The sequence below is a fragment of the Gadus chalcogrammus genome, chromosome 16 (genome assembly GCF_026213295.1).
Source record: "Gadus chalcogrammus isolate NIFS_2021 chromosome 16, NIFS_Gcha_1.0, whole genome shotgun sequence".
Lineage (NCBI taxonomy): Eukaryota > Metazoa > Chordata > Actinopteri > Gadiformes > Gadidae > Gadus > Gadus chalcogrammus.
In genome coordinates, this window is record NC_079427.1 from 30,916,067 (window position 1) to 30,939,212 (window position 23,146).

The 23,146-nt window shown below is 41.9% G+C and overlaps 1 protein-coding gene across 7 annotated transcripts in view; it reads left to right on the forward strand.

Moving 5' to 3' along the window:
• LOC130405536 (uncharacterized) overlaps window positions 1-23,146 on the forward strand; it is a 111,592-nt gene that overhangs the window by 13,953 nt on the left and 74,493 nt on the right. For 4 of the 7 annotated variants that reach the window (XR_008904352.1, XM_056610671.1, XM_056610673.1 and 1 more), the window contains exons 8-16: window positions 1,341-1,613; window positions 1,944-2,216; window positions 2,483-2,752; window positions 4,138-4,236; window positions 8,473-8,586; window positions 10,363-10,650; window positions 14,965-15,099; window positions 22,095-22,217; window positions 22,518-22,643. Coding sequence is in view for 6 of the 7 variants with exons in the window: in XM_056610671.1 (XP_056466646.1) it covers window positions 1,341-1,613; window positions 1,944-2,216; window positions 2,483-2,752; window positions 4,138-4,236; window positions 8,473-8,586; window positions 10,363-10,650; window positions 14,965-15,099; window positions 22,095-22,217; window positions 22,518-22,643 (1,701 nt within the window). In the remaining variant the exon portion in view is untranslated. The remainder of the gene's footprint in view (window positions 1-1,340; window positions 1,614-1,943; window positions 2,217-2,482; window positions 2,753-4,137; window positions 4,237-8,472; window positions 8,587-10,362; window positions 10,651-14,964; window positions 15,100-22,094; window positions 22,218-22,517; window positions 22,644-23,146) is intronic. The other 3 variants (XM_056610668.1, XM_056610669.1, XM_056610674.1) reach the window with 2 other exon arrangements.

The following is a 23,146-nucleotide window of genomic DNA, read 5'->3' on the forward strand; positions in this document are numbered from 1 at the left end:
TGCACACTTCTTGTCAAGCTCTCGAGGGCACTTTTGATGAAGACTGCTGCATCAATGTCCTTCTTCTTCACGTCGACAGAATGTCAACGCTTTTTTTATTGATTTTGGTCTTGGAGGTCCTGATTGTTTTAATGCCAAGAATTTATCTGAATTGGATCGTCGACTTAAAGGAACTTCTTTCAGAGACGCAACGGAATTGCACACATTAGCAGCCATGTTGAAATTAGGAAGTGACTTGATTGAAGATATCCCTTCGCGCTCTTTGCTCAGTTACGTATGACGCAAGTCCCAAATCCCCATTGAAAATGCATTGAAGGCTCATTTTCCGAAAAAAATAGTTTTAACATGACAGTCAACGGAGAATCCTGGGGCGATTTTCCACGTCAATGAATTCGCCCAGAAAGGCGGGACCATTTGAAACGCGACTTGAATCTGACGATTCTGATTGGACAATGATAATATGTCTAGAACACTGAAAACTACTTTTGCTGTGATAGAATTTGTTAGAAAAAAAATCCTCTTTCTCCCAGTTGGTAGTGCGTCGCCCGAATCGCCCCTATACACCATCCGCCCCTGGCCTAGGATTATGACGTGTCCAGCGAATCGCTTAAGAAGGCGGTCGCTGGGGACGGCGGTGCATGGGCTGTGATTACCTCGAGGGCTGTTTGCAGACAGTCCTAGTTATTATTATTATTATTATTATAAATGCAGGGAGCGAGGGAGCAAAGAGGGAGAGGGCGGTTCTTAGTTGTTTAGTTTCATAACCTTGCTCTCTTCTGCTCTTTTCTACTCTCTCTTTTGAACTTTCAAATCTAATAACAGCTGGTATTAAGATAAATCTACACCCACAGTACATTCTGATTCATTGTCTTACAAAAGAACATCAAATATTCCGATATCTGCACCAGACAGCCAATTTTATAATGTCACACCTGTAAACAGAGCGCATGGTACCGTGGCTGCAAGCTGCTCAGGGCCACACCCCCACCCTCCTCCTTGACCCGCCTCTCTCCTCCTCATTTATATTAAAGCTACAGACACCAAAACAGCGCATTTGGGGGAAGCTCAATGTGCGACTGGCTCGGAGTGGCTGTAACTCTGCACCACGGCTGAATTTCGGGAACGTATTTGAATACTGTGTTAGTGGCCCACTAATACCTACGTGAAAGCATCCATAAAATAGCATGTCATGGGACCTTTAATGTAGGCTGTGAATTAAGATGAACACAGAAGCTTAGGTAAAGTTGGGAAATTCGTTTTTTGTGGCATCTTGAACCAACACTACCACCACAAGTGGTAATCTAAGAAAAGTTGTGTTTTTCTCTTGATTTGTCTTTCAGAACTTGGAAGGATTCGCTCTAAATTAGTCGACATGTTGTTGGACCAAGACGTCATCAATCTCCTGCGTTACCTTAGGGAGATGAATGTGTTGAATGACGAGGAGAAGGAGACTGTAGAGGGGTGGATAACAAGTGAAGGCAAAGCACGATGTCTCATTGATACGGTGATGAAGAAAGGGGCGAGAGAAAGTAGCGTGATGGTTGATTATTTGACGGAGAAACCCCCTGAACTATGGCCGACCCTGGGTCTGACCCCAACTTCTGCTCTGATCAGTGAGTTTAACATGTTCATAAAGTTCCCTTAACAGGTGTGTTACGTTTTTCAGCATCTAATTTGCTGAAGTTTGGGGTCAATCAAAGGAATTGATGTTAAGCGTAATGCAATACTTCACCTGTAGGGGCACAGAATCACGTATAAACTGTGTGTGTGTGTGTCTGTGTCTGTGTCTGTGTCTGTGTGTTTCACAGGTGAGTTGTGATTTTGAGTGTATATTTTAAAGAATTTATCAATTATTATCCCAGAAATTGTCAATGCAGAGATAATTTGGTTGAGAAGAAACTTACATTTGTTTAATTTGCCTTTTCTCTTGATTTGTATTTCAGAACTTGGAAGGATTCGCTCTAAATTAGTCTACACGTTGTCAGACCACGATGTCATCAATCTCCTGCGTTTCCTCAGGGAGATTAATGTGTTTAATGACGAGGAGAAGAAGACTGTAGAGGGGAAGACGACCAGAGAAGACAAAGCACGTTGTCTCATTTATACAGTGCTGGGGAAAGGGGAGAGAGCAAGTAGCCTGACGGTTGATTATCTGACGGCGAGGCACCCTGAACTATGCTTAACCCTGGGTCTGACCCCAACTTCTGCTCGGATCAGTGAGTTCAGCATGTTTATAAAGTTCCCTTAACATGTGTGTAAAGTTTTTTCAATCAAAGTAATTGCTGTTAAGCGTAATGCACCACTTCACCTGTAGGGGCCCAGAATCACATATAAACTGTGTGTGTGTGTGTGTGTGTGTGTGTGTGTGTGTGTTTTACAGGGGAGTTGTGATTTTGATTGTATATTTTAAAGAATTGATAAATTATTATCCCAGAAATTATCAATTCATTTAATTTGCCTTTTCTCTTGATTTCTCTTTCAGAACTTGAAAGGATTCGCTCTAAATTAGTCGACATGTTGTCTTACAACGATTTCATCAATCTCCTGCATAACCTTTGGAAGTTAAATGTGTTGAATGACGAGGAGAAGAACACTGTAGAGGGGAAGACGACCAAAGAAGACAAAGCACATTGTCTAATTGATACGGTAAAAGAGAAAGGGGGTAAAGCAAGTAGCCTGATGGTTGATTATCTGACGGAGAAACATCCTGAACTATGCTCAACCCTGGATCCGACCAAAACTGCTCAGATCAGTGAGTTTAAGGTGTTTTTAAAGTTCCCTTAACATGTGTGTAAAGTTTTTTGTCCATAACTAATTTGCTGAAGTTTCAGTGTCAATCAAAGTAATTGCTGTTAAGCGTAATGCACCACTTTACCTGCAGGGGCCAAGAATCACATATAAACTGCATATCTTAAGTAAGTGTGTGTGTGTGTGTGTGTGTGTGTGTGTGTGTGTGTGTGTGTGTGTGTGTGTGTGTGTGTGTGTGTGTGTGTGTGTGTGTGTGTGTGTGTGTGTGTGTGTGTGTGTGTGTGGAATCGCTTGACTAGTCCAAATGTGGTCGTTTGTGTAGACTTGTAGACTCATTTTAGACGTCTTTTTTATACTACTTCTATAATTTATTTTATTTATTTACATGTTTATGGTTTTTGCGATCAGAAAAAGAGAAACGGCAATTTATTTAATTGCAGCGTCGGATAAATGATTATGGACCGATCAATGGCTCTCCCTCCCTCCGTCTAGCTCGCATGCTTTTGACCCACCCGTAGGCCACATGCCAGTGCACACACACACACAAACAAAGACACACCTAGGCCAATTATTTACTGAACTTTTCCAACAAACCGCATTTTCAAGTAAATAAACAGATACATGCAAAAATAAATATATATGTATAAAAAATAACTTGATTAGGCCTACTTAAAATAAATAAACCAGAAAATGTAAGATAACAACAAAAAATCATAATACACAAATATGACATCGTGCATACATTTCCTGCACCTGTCATACGCTTCCAAATGACGGCCAAAAACCGTACCCAGTTCTAAGGTGAAATGCTACAGCTACAGGAAACCTAATGGTACAGAAAACATCTTGAAACATTAAGAAGTAGTATAACAAAGACGTCTAAAATTAGTCTCAATTTGATGTTGAAAAGACATCCACAAACGATCACATTTTAACTAAATAGCCCATGTTCGGAGGTCCCACAGAGGTCAACATTAGACGTCGAAAAACGACGTCACCTGGCGTTACAAATCAACCCCTTCAGTGGACCGAAATTTGACGACCAATAATGACACAGAAAAGACGTCACTCCGACGGCATTGCGCAGTGTGATCATGTATACATTTCCTGCAGCTGTCATAGGCATCCAAATGACGTCCAAAAAATGTATGACGTCCCAAAAAATGACGTCCAGAATTGGCCATGTACCGACCTGATATAAACAGGATCTGCACGTCTATCCAATGTCCAATGTTTAGTGGGTTGGTTATTCGTGGCACTTTGATCAAACACTGAAACAATTTGGTTTACCAGAAGTCAACTGAGGAAGTGTTTATTTTTATTTCAGTATTTTTTTTGTCCATTTTTTTTCAATTAATGCCATCTCAAATTCTCTTGATTTGTCTTCAGGGTTTGGTGGGGATCCGTCATTCAGTATCAAACAGGAGAGTCCTGGTCTGATGTCCCCGTCTCTGCCCCTCGAAATGCATGAAGGCGACAGTGAGCTGGGTAAGTTTCAGTCTCCTACACTGTAAAAAATAAAAAGTTGAGAAAACTCAAAATTGCAAGGCAACTTACTGCAATCAATTTTTTAGTTTTGAGCCCATCAAAAGATCATTTCTTCTTTAGACAAACTTGAAAGTTAGAGTTATACCAACTAAGGTTTTTATATTTTACAAAACTCAAAAAAGTAAGTCAGGGTTGTTAACTTAATATTTCAAATTAAGGTTAATATTATTAAAAAAAAAAAACTTTCAAAGAATGCAAAGCAAGTTTTAAGTTCACATTATTAAAATTAAAAAATGGAAACTTCCGTTTTACATTTCTGAATGCCAGACAGCACTAGAACAAGCAACATGTAGCTAGTTCAGCTGCAGAGAATCGCTGTCTGAATGCAGCAAACCAAAGTGCAGAACAAGTTTGACATTATGGTCAAACTTGTTCTGCACGAGACGGCAGCTCAGGTTAAACGGTGACGCAACTCTCGTGCCTCATACACCGCACGATCCCGAGAGCTGCCTTTATTTAACACACACCCGCAACACACAGCGCACCGCACACCCAACCAACGGACATGCAAGTCTCGGTAACGGTGGCGGCAACACTACACACAATAAACAACACACAAACAATAAAGACCCCAAACCCGTTAACCCCACTTAACCTAACAGAAACAAATTGACAAAAGGCAATAAACCCCTTTTTCCCAATCGGCATCACGAATACCCTCACTCCCCGGGGGGTAGGAGTCGCCAAACCTTGTATTTTCCAAAGTGTCGAAATGCGCATGTGCACCGTAGTTGGCCCAGCCTCAGACAGAGTCTGACTTAAACCCGTGAGTCTTGCTAACAAAGATACTACAGTGAGCCCAACTCTTGACCCAAAACTCAACTTTGTTGGTTGGACTAAATTGCATTGCACAGTTGACATGAATACTTAATGTTTTATATTCATTTTACTCAGAAATCATAATGAGACCAACAATTTTAAGTTTTTTTTTTTTTTTACGTTTTTACAGTGTAGGTTAAGGACTAATAAGTAACATAACCCTCTATATCAGTCATACTCAAGTAGCGGCCCGCGGGCCTTTTGTGGCCCGCGGGGTGTCTATTAATGGCCCTCGAGCTGTTTTGAAAAGTTTTTTTAATTATAAAAAAAAAAAAACGTGCTGGGCGCTCTTATTTTGAAACCGCGCGCCGCGATCTCAATACGAGGCTGGGGGTTGCAACGATAAACAGATAGCACTCCAGCCCACAGACCGCTCCAGCCCTCCCAAACTCGAGGCAGACAGTCCATCTCAGCAGCAGTCAAGGCCGATTTAGGGTCGTTTTAGACGCAGAGACGTAGGCACGTAATTTACACAAGGGACTTGTTTTAGACAAGTTTTGATTTACGGTTCCTTTAAGGTTCCTTAAGGATTGCGCGTGTTGCAAGGGGATTCTCCGCCAGAACAGTAGGGGGAGCAACGAACGAATCTGTGGGCGTGGAAGTGGAAATCGCTGGCTTGTTTATATTTATAATTATCATAATTCGTTCTTGTGTTTTCTTCTTCTCCTTCTTCAAAATTCTTCATTCGCTTCTGTCACAGCCTTTTAAAAATGGCGCTATTATGCTGTAAAACCGGAAATGTGAGACTCCTGAAAGGATGTGGTTAGCTGGCCAATCACAGTCTTTGCGAGCTGCGTAGGGCCGTAGTGTTTTAGTCGCATAGTCAGGAATTTTGGCCGACGCACGTAAGGGGGGATATTTTACCGCGCAAGGGGGGGTTATGTATCTTACGTGCTTACGCGTTACGTCTAAAACAGAGCATATATCGGCCTCAGTCACACGTATACCGACCGGCCCCTTGAGTCACTGAAAAAAAAAATTGTGGCCCCTCATCATTTCTACTTGAGTACCCCTGCTCTATATCATAGTTTTGCCCTGTCAAAATACATTACACAATACACACCAGATAATTACAGATCATATAATAACATAATAAGACCTAATTTAATAAATACATTGTTTTTTTTAAAGAAGGTCAAAGGTGTGTGGCATGTTGTGGAATATCTTGGGGATCTGGGATAACAATTCTAAACCTATGGCTTGTTTCAAACATAAATCATTCGCATGACATATGGCACATATTTTAGATTATAAACTTTTTGTGGAGGTCGACATTTTACTGAACCCACCAGAGTCCATTTCTATAGCTTCTCAAATGACAAAGACTGGAGAGCACTTGGTCAGACATAGTTCTTGGCAGTAAGATGTTAAGATGTGTGTGTGTGTGTGTGTGTGTGTGTGTGTGTGTGTGTGTGTGTGTGTGTGTGTGTGTGTGTGTGTGTGTGTGTAAAAACCCTCCTGGTCTCTGATTCAATCCAACATTAATCAGTTAAAATATCCATGTAACCCGTCTATAATAAAATCCCTCAGATATTAAAGGCCTAATATGTAACATTTACCTATTAAATATACTTTGTTATATATTATGTTGAGTTACTTGACCAATCTAAAATGTTTAAACATTGTTCCAACCCAGAGATATCCATAGTTTACTTTACAGTAATGGCCCGTTGTGCCGTAGGTCAATGTGGATGGCGTCATATGGCCTTTAGCCCCTGTGGGGGAAATTCAGGAACCAAGTCAATCGTTTCTGTCTAAACTGTTTAACGAAATAGTCATCTGAATTTATACAGTTAGGCTAGTTTATTTGAGTTATAAACGTGAACAAACATTCGCCCTGAGTTTGCCCTGCGCCTCTCTATTAGCTTCGCAAGGAGACGTCCCCAAATGGGAAATCAACCTCTGCCGCTCAAAGAGCTGCGCAAGCTGAAGTTTCCCGCATTGTCTAATGCGAGGACTTCTTAAACCGTGGCACAGGTCTCAGAAATGCTGAGATGAGCTCTGCTCCACACATGATTTGTGATGGAAAAATCTATCACGTTGTTTCCCCTTCATCATGTAAGTTCTATATCCTATTCCTTGCATTGTCTAGCCACTCTACCTTTTCCTAGCGTTATCTAACATTAACCTTTGTGCCTGGGGTCACGAGGGAGCAGAGATCCCCTTATGCATTCTCCTCCTTGATGAGAATACAGGAAACTCTGTCCTTTAAGTAAATATTATTTGATTTGCTCTTTGACATTTATAATGTAGGGTCTCATAGTGGTGACTTCTCAGTTTGACCCTTTGACCCTTGACCACCCCAATGGTGTCAGCCCTTATTTTTTTGACAGAAGAGGCCTAATGTATTGATATGATACGTCAATGGCAATTTAGCTTAAATGTCTTCTCGACACGCCCATTTTACTCAGGATGCTCCGGTTGGTATCTTGAAGGAACTTGGCCGCACCCCAACAACAGAGCAGACCATGAGCGCATTGTTGTTTTTTTTACAATTTTCGAATGCTATTTCATCACTAAATTCACTTCTGATAAAGTTTTAGGCGAGGAGTTAACTGTGTAGATTTCGTATTCAGGGGCAAGCTAGCTAGCCAGCCGGCCAGTAGCTCTCTGAGACCCTCTCGCCCCACGGACCACTGCAGCTGACAGGGCAGTGGGCGGACGACAATGGTTGAAGGAAAGCCGGCCAACAACTGTATAACATTTACTTGATCAAATAAACTACAGAAGCAGTATGAAAGGGTTGTTTTTGTTTTTAATAGACTTTACATTTTTAGTGTACAGTTGAGGAGCAGTTTGAGCTTCAATTGTTTTCGGTGATAAGCCTGGTTCCTATTTTGGAGGAATGCAGGTGTCCTCTGTAGTTTACACAATACCAGTAAGAGCGCACCGTCTCAAACTCTCAACAGCGTTCTGCATGCTCAGTACCCTTCTTCTCCCCTTAAGGTTGAGAAATCCCAAAAGTTTCCTTTAACTCTCTTTCAATCCAAATCTATGAACAGCTGGTACTTCCCATCATTTTACACTAACAATACAATTTGATTCATGGACTCACTTTGATAAATGACATGATACGTGACAAACATGATACCTGATACAGTCATGTTGTATATGTTTACAGTGTACTTCATGTGGGCTGTAAATTGACATGAAAAACCTGTCCAGGTCATGTTGAGGATTACTTTGGGCTATTTGTGAGTTTTTTAACATACACAGACATATTAATTAGTTAAGTAGTTTAAGTAGTTTCCGAGGATGTCAGATATTACTTATTATTATTATTATTATTTCAGTATTTTTCAGAAAACCCAAAAAATATTTAACGCAATTTCCAAATTCTATTGATTTGTCTTTCAGAACCTCTGATGACGTCAGGCAGTAGCGGACAGCGGAGCTTGTCCAAGTCTGAGCTGTCCGGCCCTGTGGACTCTGAGGCGTCACTTCCACTTGAAAAGCTTGGTAGCGCGCATGGTGAGTTCAAGACTCCTAGTTGTACGAGTTATTACTCTACATGGATAACCCTCTATGTCATGGTCACCTACCTGATGAATACGTAGTTTATCTTTTTAACATTTTAAGGCTAACATTTTTATGGCTTATTTCGAACATAAGTCATATTCATGACTAAAGGGTTTTTGGGGTCGTCATGCAGTGACTAAAAAAGAAAGATGATCAACGATGGCAACTCAAAGCGTGAGGAGTAACAAATAAATGATGGGTTATTTCTTTAAAAATGTATCTGCTTAAGAATCCAATGTCCACTGATATGGTTTTAAAGCTATTGTTATCCAATGTTTTAGCTCAAAATGATGTTAAATGCAATTGGATAAAACAAACAATCGTACTTGCATGTCCCACAACCTCCCTAGCAAGCTCAGATTATTTTGGACCTCTGCATTTCTAAATACAGAGGTACGTTCACGTTTGTGAGACTATCATGTTGTATATGATGTCTGAAAGCAACTCCATTATGCCAACGTTAGCTTACGAGAAGTGATTAACGGCTGATTTGGTTATACTTCAAACAAAGTAGGCTGAACCAAGCAACCTAATGTGGAACCTTACCTGGGAAAGAAATATGAACAAACACGATAGTTCCTTTTATTACTCAACTCAATTACAATGTTGGCGAAACTACTTTCTTTGTTTGGTGAGTCTAGTCTAACAATCATTTTAAAGTTTAAAGGGGACCTATTATGCTTTTTCGACTTTGATGACCTATAAACGTTGTTATAATGATTGATAGTCATGTTTAACCATACACAAAAAACAATGTAGATTTTTGGGAAACTCTTCCTCTCATCTGGACGCTTTCAGCATTCAACGCTCGGTTTCGTCCTTCTCCGCCCCCTCGCCCCCCTCCTGCCAACCCAACTCCGTTGTGATTGGTTACCTTCCTTGAAGCGCGCGCGGGCAGATTCGACCAGGTATTTGGGGGCGCGGCAGGAGTGCCTCTACGTAGATGATTTCCCGGAAATGTGAACAAGTGAATCGCAAACGTTGTCCCGAGTGTTTAGCGCTCTGCACAGCCACCCCAGACTGTCAGCAGGGAATACGTTGAAATGCATGTACGTCATTATTTGACACTTTAGTGTGGTTAAACATGACTATCAATCATTATAACAACGTTTATAGATCATAAAAGTCGAAAAAGCATAATAGGTCCCCTTTAACATTGTAAGTTTGCATTTTGCAATGAACGGTCAAAAGTGTTCTCGACACAGCAATTTTACCCACGATGCACAGGTTCATTATGTATTGGTGGAGTTGGCGTGGACTGTACAATGTTCTCCAGTTTATGTTGTTCTTTCAGGTAAGATGATTTCAAGTTGAAGTTCTACTTAAAGTGCAATTCCGGCGAAAACTTATCCCAGGGTCTTTGTTTTGGCATGTATACCCATCGAATAAGCCCTCCAGATATTTTTTTCATTGAAAATCGAGTATAGAGTTTGCCCTGCGCAATGTTTGGCTTCCAAGACATTGGCGAGGGGCACAGCGAACGTTTAAAAATCGCCTTTTTTTTTTAAACACTGGTGTGTGTGTGTGTGTGTGTGTGTGTGTGTGTGTGTGTGGGTGTGGGTGTGTGTGTGTGGTGCTAGTGTGACAGGATACCTTTTATAGGTTTGGTTCAGGTTTGTAGCCTCACCTTAACCCCTAACACCAATTTCTAAAGTGGTAATATCTGCATTTTTGCGTCAGAATGTGGAACTTGACCCACCTGTGTGTGGATTGTGTTTCTTTTTCCAGACAAAGTCTATGAAACCCGCTCCCCAGGGCAGGATCTGTCAGATAAGCAGCTCCGGGTTGTTGCACAAACTCTTGGACGAAGGTGGGAGCGGGCAGCCATCCACCTGGGGCTGAAGAACGAAGATCTGGACGACATCAAGAAAGAAGAGATGGCTGAGTTCAAGCAGAGACGGAAGATGTTGCTGCTGTGGAAGGAGCAAAGACCAGGAAAGGCAACAGCACAGGACCTCTTGAGCGGTCTGGAAGGGCTGAAGGTCCTACCGGTCAAAACTCGTCGGTCATTGGAAGGTAACGTATTTAACCCAAACCCAGGGTCGTCATAGTGGGGGGGGGGGGGGAGGGCCCTCAGAGCCTGAGATGAAAACTTTGATCGGGGTATGAGGAAAACACATTCCAGTAGTGGTGCTGGGCAGCAGTTTAGTTGATGAAGGAACAGGGGACACACATCATGTTTTATAAAGGTCGTTGAGGTCCTTAACAGGCCGATATACGATATTTAATTAAACGCCAATTCCAATCTGGTACAAACCCTGCTCCACATTATGCTCATGAACAAAGTCTGTCCTTCAGCATGACCCATACTCAGTGGAGAAGGAGTGTCCAGGTATTCAGTTGTAGTCACTGTGATATGCAACGCAACACGCTAAAACAGACGGAAAATGAATTAGAAGGGGAAGGTTGGTCTGATTTTAGTCATATATTTCTCAGATGAAATAATGCTATTTTGGTCAAAACAAAGCAAAGGTTCAAACAAGACATCAAGATTTTTAACACAGGCACTTTGCGGGAAGACCGAGCCATCGAGACATAGCGGGACCACTTAGAGGGGCCGTCATCCTCAGCAGACAGTCCTTTTGAAGTGATCGGCTCCCCACCAATCACCAGCCAACACCTGTGAGTGAGAGTGGGAGTGGGAGAGAGTGAAGGAGGGAAAAAACAGCACCTCACTCTGGTAGGGAGGGACAACACACTCAAATACAGACTTAAATGACCCATGGTCCTAGCAATTATATACAGTCTTTGTGCATTTAACTAACTTAAACTGCTTTTTACTGTTGTTGACCTAGTGGGATATACTTCTGAATCTGAGATGTGTTCTGTTCAATGAATGAATTAATTGTAGGTGTGCTATTAGGGCAGAGTTATTTTTAATTGGCCTATTTTTTACAAGTATAATCCAAACAATGGCTCTATAGACAGCCGATTGAGAGTTGAGTGTAATTTGAATATTTTTTCCATTATTTTCCAAGAAATTATTAACATTCATTGAGTTATCAATTTGTAACTACAAAACGATATAATTATTAAAGGTGTTAATAATAGGAGGACCGTGATACAAAATCTACATTGAAGAAATTTTGATTCATTGTCTTTAATTAATTTCACCCAAAGTGACAGCACACTGCGTAAGTTTAAGTCTTCTAGTTTTAGCAGTAATAAGTCTACCTGCATAACCCTATATATCATAGTTCTTCCCTGTAAAAATACATTTCACACACACCAGTTAAAAAGTTCCTCATAACATAATGAGACCTAATTTTATAAATACATAATTCCTTTTCTAAACAAGGAATATCTGTTAGGATTCTGGGATACAAATTCTTAACCTATAGCTTTTTTCAAACATACATCATACACATGACTGAAGAATATTTTTGAATATGAATGCAATCTATTTATATTTCTAAATAGTTGAAAATGATCACACGTTATCTTTAATCTGGTGATAATGAATTGAACCGGGTTCATAAGGAAAGGCAAGGCAACTTTATTTATGTAGCACTTTTCATACACAAGGTAGACTCAAAGTGCTTCACATATAAACATTATCATACAATAAAATAAAATAGTACATAAGTGAAAGAAAACATGCAAAGAAATGAGTAAAATAGAAAGTTAAAAAGGCATTTTAGCAATAAATTAGGAAACAAAGGCAAAGTTAAAAAAGCTTTTTAGAATCTTAAATACTTTTTAGTATTTAAGATTTAGCAGAAAGCTAAAGCAAACATAAAAGTCTTCAGTCTTGTTTTAAAGGAGCTCAGTGTTGGGGCAAGTCTTGAATCCTCAAATCCCCCCCCTTTTTACACTGCAAAACAGATGCGTTCGCTGTTTGGCAGATGATACAATTTCATTGTCTTTCCTTTGTAAAACCGAGGGGGTATATTCCCCCTTCATAAAGGAGCCAGCTTTTTTGGTTCATTGGAGCAGGCGGGACTACGCAAGGTGACCTCTTTAGAATAATTTGCATACTCTGAATGTTTATTTTATTTTATTATTCAAGCCACTCGCATGCAAGATACTACATCTGAGTTTAGGCTACAAACACGATTAACTATTTACAAGTGCAAAAACGCAGACATATCCTTTGTGGATTCCACCGTCTCTCCAGTTGAAGTGCTCATGTTGCTACGTCATCAACTCCTCTACCCAAGTCCTGCCCCTGCTACCGCGATGCCGTTTGATCACTTTTCAATGAAAATGAAACCCCCAATATGTGTAGGGTTCGAGAGGGGACATTGGGGTAGGAAAAAATCAAGATGGTATATTTCCTTGGTCGGTGTAACTGCGAGGACCATGCCAGGAAAACAATTCAAATAAGACGGGCATATTTGGAAGCGTAAAAACGCTTAGTGAATGCCTCAACTTCTTTTGACCACTTTGTAATTACTTTGTGATTTAGCTATTGCTAAATCTTGTTGAAAAAAACACCATTAAGTGGTCAGAGGCTGTGCAGTGTCTGATATTGTCATCAGTTTCTAGGACACTAAACAGTCAAATTAAAACTAGTTTCCATTAGGCACTTGCATCAAATAAACTATAAACCATCAAAAACTCCAGCTTTTCCGTCTGCCCACATAGAAATGCGCAATGACACTTGAAATCACTTAGTTAAGGGTTATTTTTGTTTTAAGTACACATTATATATATATATTTTTTTTTTCTTTTGTGTACGGTTGAGGAGTAGGTTAAGCTTCAATTGTTTTAGGTGATAAAGCCTGGTGCCTATTTTGGAGGACTGCAGGCGTCCTCTGTGCTGTGCACAATACCAACCATAACGCCCCGTCTCAAACTGTCAACAGCGTCTTGCGTGCTCGTGACCTTCCAGTTCATTCTTCCAAGAACAACTAGCAAGAACGTTCTCCCGACTGATTGTAAAATGAAGAGTTGATTACATGAATGTCCGTAAAATATAGTTCGGACCAAAACTAGAGAGAAGGCTCACCTCACCACCACCGCGGCCACACAGAAACAGATGAAAGGGTACCGAGGGGAGAGAGATAAGAACTGATATAAAATGAAGAGTGCACTGTGACACTTCCATAGGAGTCACCAATAAATAGATAAATGAATAATAGATCAGACCTGGATGGACACAATAACAAACAGACCGTGATCAAAAAGGTAAAGAAACAAGTTTTATTTTTCTGTAGGGATCCTTTCCATAATGGTTATATATAATGTGAGCCGGTCAGTGGTAAAACCAGCACATTAAGAGGACGTACATCGACGAGCGCTTTGCCCCAAATGATCACATTGCAGATGTTTTTTGTGGATTACTGCTGCAGTGTTTTCAATCATTGCTGGAAGGATCTTATAAATCACTCTCCCCATTAGTCACTTAGACCCAAAATGATAGAAAATAGGCTCAAGGTTGAGAAATCCCAAAGTTTTCTTTAACTCTTTGGATCAAAATATATGATCAGCTGGTACTTCACATAATTCTACACTACAATTATACGATACATTCTGATTCATGGACTCACTTTGATAAATTCCATGATACGGGACAAACATGATCCATGATAATGATTGTTATATGTTTACAGCAGGCGCGTGCCGTCCATATTTGCAGGTGGGGCAGCAAACTACTTGCAAAAGCATGCTCCCAAAAAAATAGTTCCTCAGTAAATCATGGCTCCAAGTCTATTTTTAATAATGTGAATTTCACATTCACTATATAGTTTCTGTAGACTTTCTGACTATTTTTGGTCGGTTGACATCACATTTTGGGTGATGGTGGCGATTCTAGTTGAGTTTAACGTGTCATGCAATGTGGGGCAGAATAGCTCAGCGACCGCGTTCCTCCGTATGTTTATCGCATAACCCTGCAGGCTGCAACAAGAATTGCAATCCGCGCTAAAAGACGCCTTTATGGTCGTAAAGTAGTCTGCCCCATGGTCATACTCTAGAACTGTTTTTACTCAAATTATTCTGCGCGTATCTTTCATCGTTTCTATATCAGATGCAGATATGGCGAGTGGTGTTGCACCTATGATTAACATTGTTGAGTTTCCGTTAAAAAAAACATTGGAGAGGTTCAAATGGGAAGAGAAGTTAGAAATCAAACAACTTGGCCCAGACAGACCGGACATAAACATTATACTGGTTTACAGTGTACTTCATGGGGGTTGTAAGTTGACATGAACAACCTGTCCAGGTCATGTTGAGGATAACTTTGGGTTATTTGTGAAATGTTTAACACACACTGACACAATAATGTTCAAGTAGTATCCGAGGAAGTCAGATGTTGCATATCGGTATTTTTCAGAAAACAAAAAAATATTTAACGCAATTTGCAAATTCGATTGATTTGTCTTTCAGGACTGATAAAGAATACATCTGCTGGTCTGATGACGTCAGGCAGTAGCAGAGAGGGGAGCTTGTCCAAGTCTGAGCTGTCCGGCCCTATGGACTGCGGGTCGTCGTTTCCAGCTGAAATGCCTGGTAGCTCGCATGGTGAGTTCAAGTCTCCTAGTTGTAGGAGATATTAGTCTACCTGTATAACCCGTGGTCGCTCACCAGATCAATGTAGTTAATCTTTATTAATTATTGAAACAAGTTTCATTTGGCCTGTTGGGGGTTCTGAGGTACAAAACACATTTTAAACCTATGGCTTATTTTCAACGTAAGTCATATGCATAACTGAAGGGTTTCTCTGGTCGTCATGCAGTGACTACAAAAGAAAGATGATCAAGGATTGGCAACTCAAAGCAGTTGTAAAAACCTAATGGAGTAATAAATAAATAATGGTTATTTCTTTAAAATGGTATCCGCTTAGATTAAGATGGTGCAGAAAAGGAGTCAACTAATATGGTTTTGAAGCCATTGTTATCCAAAGTTTGATCTCCAAATGGCTTTAAATGCAACCAACAATCCTACTTGCATGTCCCACAACCTCCCTAGCAAGCTCCGATTATTTTGGACCTCTGTATTTGTAAAGTCCTGCATACCTTCATGTTTGTGAGACTAATGTGCAACTAATGAATAGCACGTCCAAGGTAATTATCATGTTGTGTAATATGCCTGAAAGAAACTCCATCATTCCAACGTTAGCTTACGAGAAGTGATTAACGGCTGATTTGGATATATTTCAAACATAGCAACCTAATGTGGAACCTTAACCTAGGAAACAAATATTATATTATTTATAAATATATAATATGATAAATATTATTACCCAACTCAATTGCAATCTTGGCGAAACTAGTGTCTGTGTTTGGTGTGTCTCGTCTAACAATCATTTTAAAGTTTATGATTGTAAATGCATTTGGCCTTCTGCGTTCTTGTCTGTACTTGCGTTATTGGGTCTTTGTAATACGTACTCGGATGCGGACCAAGTACTGTCCTAATACACAAGTTTGCATTTTGCAATGAACGGTCAAAAGGGTTCTTGACACAGCCAATTTACCCAGGATGCACCGGTTGGTATCTTGTAGGAACTTGGCAGCACAGATACCCTAGAATTATTATTTTTACAATTATCGTATGCGTTCAAATTCTATTGATTGGTCTTTCAGAACATGTCAGGAATCGATCTGGTGGTCTCATACAGTGATGTTTGTGTAACTAATGAATAGCACATCCAAGTTAACTATCATGTTGTGTAAGATGTCTGAAAGCAGCTCCATTATGCCAACTTATGTTGTAATTTGAATGTATTTTTATATTTTTTTCCAAGAAATTATTAACATTCATTCAGTTATCAATTTGTAAGTACAAAACTATATAATTCTTAAAGGTTTTAATAACAGGAGGAACATGATACAAAATCTACAATGAAGAAATTCTGATTCATTGTCTTTTATTAATTAAACCCTAAGTGACAGCACACTGGGTACGTTTCCTAGTTTTAGGAGTAATAAGTCTAACTGCATAACCCTCTCTATCATAGTTCTTCCCTGTGAAAATACATTTCACACACACCAGTTAAAAAGTATATCATATCATAACATAATGAGACCTAATTTTATAAATACACAATTACTTTTTTAAACAAGGAATATCTGTTGGAATTCTGGGATACATATTCTAAACCTATGGCTTGTTTCAAACATACATCATACGTATGACAGAAGTATATATTTTTGAATGCAAACTATTTATATTTCTTAATAGTTTACCAAAACAAATTGGTCACACATTATCTTTAATCTGGTGACAATGAAGTGAAACGGGTTCATTATGCATTTTTACACTGCCAAGCAGGTACGGTCGCTGCTTGGCAGAGTTCACAATTTCACTGTCTTGCTTCTTGTTATCCCGATGAAAGCCTCGTAAGGAACCTTTCTCTGCTACTTTCATAGATTGCCCCATCTTTCACGTCTTCGTTAAATTCGACTGCATCCTCTTCTCTCCAACGATAGTCAGCAGCTCACGTATTTCTCCAGTTAGAACTACTCATGTTCCTACGTCATCAACTCCTCTACCCAAGTCCTGCCCCTGGTACCGTGATGCCGTCTAATCGCTTTTACATGAAAATGAAACCCCCAATATGTGTAGGGTTCGTGAGGGGACATTGGGGTGCGAAATCAAGACGGTATATTTCCTTTGTCAGTGTAAATGCGAGGACAATGCCAGGTAAAATCTTTAAATAAGACGGGCATATTTGCCAGTGTAAAACCGCTTAGTGGATGCCTAAACTTCTTTTGACCACATTGTAATTGCTTTGTGATTTAGCTATTTCTAAAGGCCTTATTGAAAAATACACCATTAAGTGGTCAACGGCTGTGCAGTGTCTGATATTGTCATCAGTTTCTAGGACACTAAACAGTCAAATTAAAACTAGTTTCCATTAGGCACTTGCATCGAATAAACTATAAACCATCAATAAATAAATATTTGTTGACTATATAAACACTGTACGACTGCCCTCAGTACTAATGTGCGAAGGAGACGACGGGATACTTGAGTCTTTTGAATATGTCATTTATTGCTGCTGCTGCCAGCTCTGGTCAGAGTTTTAGGGGCCACTCACACTAGGGCCGTGGTCCCGTGCCCGAGCTCATTTGCATACTAAAGTCTAGAACGTTTGGCTAGTGTGACCACGCCATCCGTATTCCAGCACGGAACAGCCCCTTGGCCGCGGCACACTTGGGAGAGGTGTGCCGTGGCCAAAGTACAGATGCTAATGAGATGACACGCGCACACAGGCGGATACGCAACATGAGCTGGATGACGTAGTCCTTGCGCGACCCTTCTTTCTTTATAGGTCCATGCCCTTCTTCCCCACAACAGTCATTTTAAACCATGGCGGCTAGTGGTTCACGAGTGGGTTTACGTTGGCGCGATAGTGAAGTCGAGTGCTTACTTGAAATTTGGGCTGACGACAGCATTCAAGTCGCAGTTGGACACCACGCTTGGTGATGACGTATTTATCGCATGACATATTTATCGTATTACGACGTGATGTCGTATGTATGAAGGAGCAATCGTGCCCAGGCCACAGCCTTTGGGAGCAGTGTGACCACGGGCCAGCAGGGGGAGTGGGGAGGGGGGGAATCGTGCTGAATCTTCCTGCAGCACGGAACAGGCAAACTTGCCTAGTGTGTCATTCGTCAGAAACAATTACAACTCAATAATATAAAATACCCTATCTAAGAAACAATAAATGCAAAAATACAAAATAAAGAGTTTAGAATTAGGTTTCCCATACAAAAATACAAAAATAATAATTTAAAGATTCCATGGCATGCTAATTTATGTATAACTTTATCTAGCTGTTAGTGGGCCCCTAATAAAGTACTTGAAGACGTTCGAGAAATTCAATCTTGGTGCATAATTACAGCCACTACGAGCCAGTCCCACAATGAGCTTTCGCCATTTTTTAGAGGCGGGTCAAGGTGGAGGGTGGGGGTGTGGCCCTGAGCAGCTTGCGACCACGGTACCATGCGCTCATGTTTCAACCCAGTCTCACGGAAATACGTGACACTGTCACGTCATTTAATCTATTTATTCGTGATCTGGGACACGTATTTTCAATTTCTTCGTGCCAAAAAGCACACATTTCTAACATATGACAGCTTTTGGCCACCCGTTTCTACTTTCACCTTGGATTCTGAGAAATTGTGACAATTCACGGATATATTTTAAGCAGGTGCGCTGCTCTGTAGGCAAACCGTGACGGAAAAAAGGTAGCTGCTTCATCTCTTCTTTTTAGAATGAGTTTGAAATTTGTGTTTTTGGCACCAAAAAATGTAAATGACGTGTCCCAGATCACCAATTAATAGTTTAAGTGGTGTGACGTGACTGTTTCACGTGAGACTGGGTTGCATGTTTACAGTGGATGTATCGCAATGGCGAGGCACACACAGCTTTCAGCCATGTTCTGTAAATATTCTAGAACACTCCGGGTGCTCCGGCGGGAGTCCTGGAGCTCTATATCTAAATAATATCATATTATACATAGATATCTATATCATATAATATATATTATCACGGCCAAAAGCTGTGTGCGACATGAGTCATGAGTCATGTTCTCCGACGTCTCTGGTTCTTCCTCTTCCAGATCAAACTGAAGTAGACTGAACCGCGACATGGAGGAGAAAGGGATTGTTGCTTGCGATTGTCTCATGCCGGAGCCCCGCTGCCCGCTGACGAGGCACCACCGCCTCGGATGCGGGCAGCGGGCAGCGCCGAGACGGTGATGCCGAAACAATCGCGTGCAACAATCCCTTCCTCCTCCATGTCGCGGTTCATGTACTTCAGGGAGTCAAAGCCAAAGTTCCTTTCCCCCAATTCCTTCTGAGCCATGGCTGAATTAACCCCTACTACGAGTCTCGTTTTGGAAATACAAGAGATGTCAGAGAACCCGACGTGTTATGCGTCATAACACCAACAGGAGAACGGTTATCCAAATAAAAATGAAGTGTACAACACTTGCGTTACAGTGTGTGTATTCACACTGCCATCTATCCCGCACACTGGAAATTTCTCCGGTTCACGTTTCAGAACAGGGCTTACGAATACCAAGTAGTCCCGTTCGGGCTATCGTGAATATTTGGGTCTCCACATAAACTCTCTCTCTTATCGCGTCACACTATCAGAGAGGAGACTAACGTCTCTCATGCAGTGTCTCTCCCTCTTCAGGCGGGGAGAGACCGTATCGTTCTGGTTATGCCTACGCCTGCTTGGCCTTATGGCTTCGGTGATATCAGTAGTACATTTGGGGCTTCTGATGAGAGATTTTCAGCGCTGGGTCGCAGCACTACGTCTGTGCTCCCGTCGCCACCTGAATCGCAAGGTGAAAGTAACACCAGCGTGTCTTACCGCTCTCCGCCCATGGTCGGTGCGCACGGTTCTGACAGCGGGCGTCCCGCTGGGGGCGGTGTCGTCCAGGGTAACCATGACAATGGACGCGTCCTTGTCAGGGTGGGGTGCGACAATGATGGGCAGAGCAGTGAACGGCACCTGGAGCCACAATCTAGCTCAGGCTCACATAAACATCCTGGAACTTTGGGCAGTGTTCCTTGCTCTAAAACACTTCCTACAATTTATCCAGGGCCGCCATGTCTTGGTAAAGACAGACAATTCCACTGTAGTTGCATACGTCAACCGGCAGGGCGGCACTCGCTCACTGAAACTACACAAGTTAGCTCGAGAAATTATCTTAAATCCTAAATGCCCTAAATCTTGTGGAGCAGCACCAGGCTCCTGTCCCTTCGGGCGACACATGTACCAGGTGTCCTGAATAGAGGAGCAGATCTTATGTCCAGAGGAAACCCCCTGTACGGGGAGTGGACTCTTCACCCACAGGTTGTGGGACAAATATGGCAGAGATATGGCTTGGCAGCCGTAGATCTCTTCGCCTCGCGGGAAAACACTCAGTGCCCGTTGTTTTTCTCCCTGTCAGACGTAAAGGCTCCCCTAGGGGTAGATGCACTGGCCCATCCGTGGCCAAACGTGCTGCTATATACCTTCCCCCCTCCGCCTGATCTCCCCCACCCTAGCCAGGGTGAGGGAACAGAGTCTGTCGCTAATCCTGATAGCGCCGCGGTGGCCATCCAAACATTGGGTGGCGGAAATAATACAACTCCTGGCGGGCGACCCATGGCCCCTTCCCCTGCGCAGGGATCTCCTCTCCCAAGCGGGCGGGGAGATTCACCATCCGCACCCGGACCGCATAGCGGTCTGGGCTTGGCCCGTGAGAGGTGGAACTTGAATGCGGCAGGCCCAATCCGGCTTTTGTGCCTAAGGTGGTTGAGTCGACCTATAGGTGTCTCACGGTGGAACTGTCTGCGTTTCACCCGCCTCCGTTCTCCTCTGCGGAGGAGCAGAGACTCAATACATTATGCCCAGTGTGGGCCCTACATGTATATGTGAGTCGGTCAGCTGCTTTTAGGAAAGGGGATCAACTGTTCGTGTCTTGGGCCACTTCCCATAGAGGCAAGCCTTTGTCCCGCCAGAGGCTATCCCACTGGATTGTGGAGGCTATATCTCTTGCTTATAAAGGTAGGGGCTTGCAGCCCCCCCATGGCTTGAGGGCCCACTCCACAAGGGGTATGGCTACTTCATGGGCCTTATTCAGGGGAGTGTCAGTGCATGACATTTGTGCTGCGGCAAGCTGGGCTACGCCTCACACCTTTGTTATGTTTTATAGGCTGGATGTCTCAGGGCCTTCTGTTTCTCAAGCCGTGCTGGAGACGATCTCAGACTCAAAGGGATATTTGCTGCCTGGCTGAATTTGCATCGGGAGACATATGCAATACGGGAGTGGTCTATATCTCCCATAGTGAAACACCGAGCAAAGTTAGAAAAATAACTTTGGGTTACTTAACGTAATCTCTGGTTCTTTGATAACAGAGTGAGGTGTTTCACCAACACGTCCCTCCTTGCATTTACACGGAAAGAAACCGGTATAGAATGATTTGAGGAGGGCGGGTAGACTGTATAAGTGCAGGGGGCGGGACCCTGTGGCACAGTCTGACCTGTATGTCAAGGACAGACGTGGTGCAATTGGAGCTTCCAGTAGTAGGTCACGCCTAGGCGATTCCCATAGTGAAACACCTCACTCTGTTATCAAAGAACCAGGGATTACGTTAAGTAACCCAAAGATATCCATAGTTTACTTTACAGTAACGGTCCGATGACGTCATATGGCCTTACCCCGTAACTTCAGGGAAACACACGAAAACAGTAATCCAGTAAAGGCCTAATGTATCGATATGATGCATCAATAGCAATCTAGCTTACTACGCTGTTCTACTTTGGCAAGTGGCTCATGCCAGACATCGAGCTAATGCAATTTTTGACACAAAGACTTTACTTAGGCAGGTTGTTTTTTATTTTTAAACAGTCTATGTTAAATCTGTTAAATCTGTATTATTTACAGTCTATGTTAAATCTGTTTAATCTGTATATTATACGGTTTAAATTATGTCAGTTTAACCATACGTCGTGCTGAGTTGTCATACAGTGATACCAAAGTGAGTTGACCAAGGATTTCCGACTCAAAGCAGGTGAAAAAACCAAAAGGAAAAGCTGCAATCGACCACCAGGAAAGGCCAAAGCAAAGGACCCGCTGAGAGGTATGAAGGGCCTGGAGGACCTACCGGTCAAGACTCGTCAGTTTTTGATAGGTACAGTACTTCACCCACACACATCGGCGTCATAGTGGGGGGGAGGAGCAGGACTGGTTACCAAGGGCCCCAATGGGGGGAGGGCCCTCAAAGCCTGAGATGAAAAGGCAGGACAAGTAGCCATCAGGGTTTCCCACAGCATTTTACAGCCTATTCTTGTTCCAGGTGTTATTTTGAATAATTGTGTTGAAATAATATTTGAGTAGTCTGTAATCTATCGCGCAAACAAGCCCATTCATTATTGTGCTTTTGTTGAAAAAAAAAAAATCCATCAGTAATTTCTCTCGATTTGTCTTGCAGGACTTGTACAGAATCGTTCTAAACCTGTTAAGAAGGAGCCGTCATGCAGTAGCGGCCAGGGGAGCCGTCCTGGTGAGTTGTCCTCATCTCTGCCCCTCAAAATGCCTGCTAGTGACGGAATGCTCGGTGAGTTGAAGTCTCCTAGTTTTAGTGAGTCAACCTGCATAATCCTGTAGTCAACCTGGTCTCAAAGAAATCCGTGAAATGACCACGGACGCTTAACTCAAAATCTGTGGAATCCTCACGGAAACACCCCAATTCCTGTGATATGGCCACAGATTTTGCTCCAATGCAAGTTAATGACACTCATATTCCGTGGCACAAATTGTGTAATTATTGTAGGCTATGAATTAAGTAGAACACACAGAAGTTTAGGTGATGTTGAGAAATATAGCGGACAGAAAGGCCATCCTGGTCCGACGTTCCCGTCTATATACCTCCCCAAAATACCTTCCCACAGTAAGTCTCCTACTTTTAGGAGTAATGGGTAACATAACACTCTATATCATAGTTTTACCCTGTCAAAATACATTTCACACACACCAGATAAATAAAAGATCATATAATAACATATTGAGACATAATACATACTATGGGCCCTATTTAAACGGTCTGAAACGCAAGTGGGA